We start from the raw sequence: 7,312 nt of genomic DNA, 5'->3' as shown, positions 1-7,312 counted from the left end.
TCAGCATCAGGAGATGCATAGGCTTCTGAAATAGTCCTGGGTGTGTCATCCACGAGGTACACAATGAAATCATCACCAAAAGACTTTGCAGTCCTCTGTCTCTTACTCCTCACAGGAGTTCCATTGTTACCCTCAACAGGATTCTCAACGTGTTCCATCGCAATGGTGGGTTCAGGAATTACAGTGAATTCCTCACTAGATGGAGTAGGTATTTCCTGATTTGATGAACTCGACATATCCTTCATAGGAAATATGTCCTCAAAGAAAGTTGCATCATTTGATTCCATAATCGTACCAACATGCATGTCGGATACCTCAGATTTTATTATCAAAAATCTATAGCCGATGCTATGAAAAGCATAGCCCAGAAGAACACAATCCACAGTTTTTGGTCCAAGCTTGCGCTTCTTGGGAATTGGTATATTGACTTTTGCCAAACAACCCCAAGTACGTAGGTAAGAGAGTTTCAACCTTTTCCTTTCCCATTCCTCAAATGGAGTCATGGTCTTATGCTTTGTGGGAACTCGGTTTAGGACATGACACGCAGTCATTAGCGCCTCCCCCACCATTCCTTGGATAGACCCGAAGTGTCTAACATGGTGTTAACTATATCAATTAGAGTTCGGTTCTTTCTTTCGGCTACCCCATTTGACTGGGGTGAGTAGGGAGGCGTCCTCTCATGGATTATACCATGTTCCGAACAAAACAGATAAATTCATTGGAAAAATACTCTCCACCACGATCGGACCTAAGCCGTTTAATTTTTTGATCAAGTTGGTTCTCTGCCTCAGCTTTATAGTTTTAAAAGAAAGTCAAAGCCTCATCTTTTGATTTCAGAAGATACACATAACAATATCTAGTGGAGTCATCAATCAACATCATGAAGTATCTCTTTCCACCTTTTGTCAACACGCCATTCATCTCACAAAGATCAGAATGTATAAGCTCTAGTGGCGCCAAGTCTCTTGCCTCTGCAGTCTTATGGGACTTGCGAGGTTGCTTAGCTTGCACACATACTTGGCACTTGGAGCCTTTGACAGTAGAGATTTTCGGAATTAAATTCATATTGGCTAAACGCGTCATGCAACCAAAGTTAATATGACAGAGTCGTGAATGCCAAATATCAGACTCATTATTGTGGCAAACACTATTAATAACTTTAGTGCAAATATCTGACAAAGATAGGCGGAACAAGCCTCCGCACTCATAGCCTTTTCCAACAAATTGTCCACACTTAGAAATTACAACTTTATTGGATTCGAAAACCAACTTAAAACCATCTCGACATAAACGGGAACTGCTAACGAGATTTTTATTGATGGACGGCACATGATGAACGTTCTTTAGACGCACAGTCTTCCCCGAAGTAAACTTCAGATCGACCGTACCAACACCTCGAACGATGGCATGTGACCCGTTCCCCATCAGCACGGGTGAAGTCCCTGTTGCCTGGTAAGAAGAAAACATGGAGGCGTCAGCACAAACATGTACATTGGCACCGGTGTCAATTAACCAATCAGGGGATTGAAATTCTAAAAGGATGGTAGGAAAAATACCGTACCCTGATTCCTTCATATCAGTATCACCGATGACAACATTAGCGGACTTGCCGCTCTTCTCATGTTCGCGCTCCTCAAAGCGGTTAGGACACTTCGGAGCCCAGTGATTAGGATAACCGCAGACATGGCAAAGTCCCTTCCCCTTCTTATGAAAATTCTTCTTGAAGTTGGTAGAATGTGATGGCTTGTTCTTTGTATCAAACTTGCCTTTGCCCTGAGTTTTGTTCTTATTGTTTTTGAACTTGTTGGGCTGGGAGTTCTTCTTTTGTACCATGTGGGCACTAGAACCTCCCTCAGCAACTCGAGCACGTGTGTCCTCTCCTCTCGCCTTCTCTTCAACATCAAGAATATCAATGAGATCCGCAACGGAAAACTCATGTCTCTTGTGCTTCAGGGAAGTAGCAAAATTGTTCCACGAAGGTGGAAGCTTGGCAATGATGCCTCCGGCAACAAATTTGTCCGGCAACACACACTTGAAGTACTCAAGTTCTTTTGCGAGCGACTGTATCTCATGAGCCTGCTGTACAACAGGGCGCTCATCAGTCATCTTGTAGTCATAGAATTGCTCCATGACATACAACTCGCTGCCGGTGTCCGAGGCACCAAACTTGGCCTCGAGCGCAGCCCACATGTCCTTGCCGTTGTCAAACGACATATACGAATCCACAATGGAGTCATCAAGAAAACTCAGAAGAGCGCCTTTAAAGAGGGTATCGATCTTCTCAAAAGCTTCCAGCTGTGCTGGATTAAGATCGCCCTCAGGCTTGCCCTTGGTGGCATCATAGCAGCCCATGGTCTAAAACCAGTAGACTACTCTCGTGCGCCACCTCTTATATTGCGCCCCCTTAAAGGCAGACGGCTTCAGATGCGCAGCAAAACCACTCGGAGTAAATTGCCTATAATCAGGTTTTTGGATTGTTGGAAATATGAGCAAATTACTACGACATTTAATCCGAATAAACAGAAGATAAATCATGACCACAACAGCAGAGATTAAACTAATCATGCGAACTAGCATAGCAGATGAACATATCACATCTAGGGCACATACTAGAAGCATGAATTCTACCACGATCTCAAACAGGAAGGATAGAATCACATACGGTGCAGCGGGTGCAGCACCGCCGGCGTTGACGTTGTCGCCCATGTCGTCGAGGACGAGGTTGCCGAGGTCGGGGAAGAAGTCGTCGTTCGCGAAGTCGTCGCTGCCAGCAGTCCCGCGAGTGCGCTCCCCAAAAATCTGATCGCCCCTCTCCCGTACAGGATCACGAGAGGCGGGGTTCCGGAGGCCTGCTGTCCCTTCTCGCGGTGCACGCCGGAAGGAGGGATGGAGAAGACTTGCTTGGCGGCGCAATAATCTGGAACGGTGGTGAGAAACCATACGAAGCGACGGCGGCTAGGGTAGACGTCTGCCTGACTATATAGTGCGGGCCGGGTAGGTCGTGGGAGTAAACCCCACGTCCGAGTCGTCACGATCCAAAAGAATCGGAAACGGTTCAGTAATTAACGCGTCCGTTAATTATTAATTAATGACTCATTAATTTTCCCATGCAGCAAAAATATAGACAACGTGCATAGCTCTGTCCTCGGCTCGGCTCAATCCCGCAACCCGCGGCGCGTCGTGCCTCGAGCGAGGAGGAGGAGGAGCGCGCGTGTAGGTCTCCTCTTCTCATGCTCATACAAGTGGTAGAAGAGCTCACCTTATAAAGAGGTGCAACTCTCTCTCAACTTCCGGGGTGGGACTAAACTTTAGCCTCACTCACTCCATTCACATGTGTGCATGAATGGGCCAAGAGAATTTCAGAATTTTAGTTGGGCTTTGGGCCAAAGGCCTACTAGCAAAATTCCAACAACGTGCTGCCCCACGATAACGAGGAAGGCCGAGAGCACGTGCATTGTCTGGTAGGTTGACCTCCGCACCGCATGACGGGAGGACGTCGAGCTCAAGGACGAAGCGGGATGGTTGGATATGCTCCTCGCCTTGCTGGTGGTTCTCTTCCCATGGTCCAAGGCGGCGCACCTATTTCTGTTCAGCAGCCGGCGGTGGACAAGCTCGCATCAATTTCACAAGATTCAGCATCAGTAAGAGGAGCAATCGGAGTGCTAATAAAATCATTATTGTTGGTATTGGCAAAGTCACACAATTTAGTATTATCTTGATCCATCATGACAAGTAAGCAATCCAACACACAAGCAAACAAGTGAAGAAAAAGCGAACGGAAAAAAAGGGCGAAAGGAAAAGAGGGCGAATAAAACGGCAAGGGTGAAGTGGGGGGGAGAAAAATGAGAGGCAAATGGCAAATAATGTAATGCGAAGGGTAAAAGTTGTGATGGGTACTTGCTATGTCTTCACTTGGCGTAGATCTCCCCGGCAATGGCGCCAGAAATCCTTCTTGCTACCTCTTGAGCATGCATTGGTTTTCCCTTGAAAAGAAAAGGGTGATGCAGCAAAGCAGCGTAAGTATTTTCCTCAGTTTTTGAGAACCAATGTATCAATCTAGTAGGAGACCACGCGCGAGTCACCTCGTACCTACACAAACAAATAAGAACCTCGCAACCAACACGGTAAAGGGGTTGTCAATCCCTTCACGGCCATTTGCAAGAGTGAGATCTGATAAAGATAATAATAATACGATAAATATTTTTTGATATTTTCATGATATAGTTTGAAAGTAAAGATTGCAAAATAAAATAGATTGGAAACTTGTATGATGGAGAATGGTTTCACTAGTGGCTTCTCTCAAGATAGCATAATTATTACGGTAGGTGAATAAATTACAGTCGAGCAATTGATAGAAAAGCGAATAATTATGAGAATATCTAGGTATGATCATGTATATAGGCATCACGCCCGTGACAAGTAGACCGACTTTTGCCTGCATCTACTACTATTACTCCACACATCAACCGCTATCCAACATGCATCTAGAGTATTAAGTTCATAAGAACGAAGTAACGCTTTAAGCAAGATGACATGATGTAGAGGGATAAATTCATGCAATATGATATAAACCCCACCTTTTTATCCTCGATGACAACAATACAATACATCAGATTTGGACACAACAGTAAGTTGAAATCATCATTTTATGACATAACAGTAAACTCTTACTGGAGCAACAAATGGGCTCTTGGTTAACAACCACGTGCTTTACTATGCCAGAAAGTGAAGTGTGATTTCTGCCATTTTCACCTTCTTGTGTGTATCCTAAATTCCGAATGACATGAGAATCATTATGTCTATAGCTCTCAACATAACCAGATGCCTTTGTTTCTGTACAAACCAAAGAGTTATTTGTCTATTTTTTTAAAAAATACTATCAGTACAGCGAGATAGGTGGGGGAGGATACAAAATTTGATAAAAGCAATCTTTTATGCTTTTATATGTTGTGCATGAGGCCGCAGACACCAATTCCACCGGTCTCTCATCTTAAATAACAAGGTTTTACAACAAACCTAATACACCTTGTAAGAAAAATTCTATACAACCAATATTTTCAAGTCTTACATTTAGTACACCATTTCTTTTTGTAGTTTACATTGTGTGCCAATGCTAAGAGTGACAAATTAACTCATATAGTAGTAGTTCATAACATTATATTGTAAATCAAGGCGCTCAAATCGGCGAGCTAACCCAACTATTTATAATATAAAATCTCTCCTGAACGAAAAAAAGGCAATCACATGGTACTCACTCACACATCACATCTTTGTGAAGGAAAAGATGAAAGTTGGAAGTTGGAAGCTGCATGGGCATCACATCCTTGCGCTGCTACATGGGCGCCAGGCACGGCCGGTCGAAAACAAAAGGAGGCCCATGAATCATGTCCACTCTTCTCTTGACAATCACGCTGGTGACATGCATTGCACTAGCTAGCCAGCACCGTTGGGCAACGCGATCAGTGCGCTGGGGTGTCCGTTGCCCCCATATATACTACAACTTGATTGTTCATTGTTCACTCTTCTAGTTTTGAAGAGAGGAGATGGACGGATCCACCGTCAACCGACTCGCCAGCATGGCGGCCTTCGTACTCTTCCTCCTTATACTTGTCCTTGCCGCTGGCAACAGCGAGCACGGACACGTAGGAGCAGTTGCTGCGCGCAGCCCCGTCGTCGCGCGGCTAATCGGCCGCGGCGCGGACGACAAGACCTCCGTTGCCGTGCACAGACACGACCTCTCCTTCGCCGGCTTCACCGATGGCAGCGGCCATTGGCACGCCTTTCCTGGCCTTGAGCACCTCTTGCCCACGTCCACGACCCTCCCCTTCGGCAGCAGTTACAGCGACCTCATCGGCGGCCTCGCGAACTTGCCGGGCGTGCCGCTGGGGCGGGAAGCCATTCGCGTGCTCGCCGCCTACCGCCTCGGGGGCGGCGTGGAGCCAGTCAAGCGGGCGCTGACGGTGATGAAGGTTGTGAGTAGCGAGGCCCAGCGATTGGGGCCATCAAAGAGACCCTCAACGATGGATGGTGTTAAAGTTGTGTCGAATATTATTGTAGCCATATCGATGAACCTCGTTAACAAATCTCGGTGTCGTGTTTGTGTGATTGTTTGGTTCTCGGTAAATCGACGAAGCGCCTCGGATTATTCTAACAAGTGGTATCATGAGCAAGGTTACGAGGATGCTGCGCATTGTTGATCTAGAGGATGCCGCAGAATTCGTGGACGTATTGACTGTAGTCACCAAGGCGCTGGAGATCGGGTCGTGGATGTTGTCACGATGATTATCGGAGTTGTCAAGGCGACGGGAAACAGCAGAGTCGAAGTCGAAGTCGAAGAGCGGTACGATCGAGGATCAATTGGAATCAAGCAGATCGCATGAAGTGGCGGCAGCCGAAGTGACATATACGTAGATCGATTCGATCGATCCGAAGCAGCGGCGGCGCGTCGCACTGGGCAGGCAGACAGCAGGTCGGTCGGATCGACGGAAGGACGCTGGTTGCGGAGGACCAAGCGTGTGTGCTCCAAAGCGTGGAGGCCTGTTGCGGCCCAGGAGGGTGGGCCAGGAGGGTGACAAGGCCCAGCCGGGCTGGTGTGCTGCTGGATGCTGATCAGGCTGAGTACAAGGCAGAGCTGGTGCCACGGGTGCTCGGGTGCAAGGCAAAGGCCTGGTGCGACTCAGGCACGGGCGTGTGTGCAGGTAGGGATGAAAACACAGCGGAAATGGACGGAACTGAGTGCTATTATATTTGTTTTCATATTTTTTCGTAGAAGCAGAAACAAATACAAAAACCTCGGAAATGAATACGAAAACAGATACTACTAGAAACGGACATGGAGCGAATACAAAGCGGATACGGAAACAAAAAGAGGCATTGATCAGAACTTAAAAACCCCTTGATCATAGAGAAATACACACAAAAACAAACAAATTTAATGAGTTGTTAACATGGCTACAAAATAATATCATTATGTTAGCAACTTAGCGTAGTATTGTAGTAGTACCGGACAATTGTGTATAGGGTCAAGCTGAGTACATGTGTGGTAGTAGAAGTTGGGCCTCATATCCATTCTACTAATTGTGTCATTGTGTTCTCTTTGGTGGTTGGGCTACAAAGCAGCTATAGGTCTAGTAAAAGCAGAAATTCCATATTCATGGAAACGGAAAGTTCCGTTTCCATCCATGTTCCATTGGAAAACAACATTCCGTTTTTGTTTCTGTTTCCGCATAAAAAATTCCATTTCCACTTTCATTTTACAAATTTCCACTTCCATTTTCATATTTCCTCTCCGTTTCCATTTTTTCTTCGGAAA

General features: G+C 46.0%; 1 protein-coding gene across 1 annotated transcript; it reads left to right on the top strand.

The window, feature by feature from the left end:
* Nucleotides 1-5,538: 5,538 nt before the first annotated feature.
* LOC125506540 (uncharacterized) lies at nt 5,539-6,282 on the top strand. The gene is made up of 2 exons (XM_087524912.1): nt 5,539-6,074; nt 6,172-6,282. Exons 1-2 carry the CDS (start codon nt 5,544-5,546, stop codon nt 6,280-6,282), a joined length of 642 nt encoding a protein of 213 aa, XP_087381038.1. The 5' UTR covers nt 5,539-5,543.
* Nucleotides 6,283-7,312: the final 1,030 nt, after the last annotated feature.

Source organism: Triticum urartu, chromosome 5A, assembly GCF_056163025.1.
Source record: "Triticum urartu cultivar PI428250 chromosome 5A, HENAU_Tu73, whole genome shotgun sequence".
In the NCBI taxonomy this organism is placed as follows: domain Eukaryota; kingdom Viridiplantae; phylum Streptophyta; class Magnoliopsida; order Poales; family Poaceae; genus Triticum; species Triticum urartu.
The sequence above is the reverse complement of the archived record's forward strand: the minus strand, read 5'-3'. Positions and strand labels throughout refer to the sequence as shown.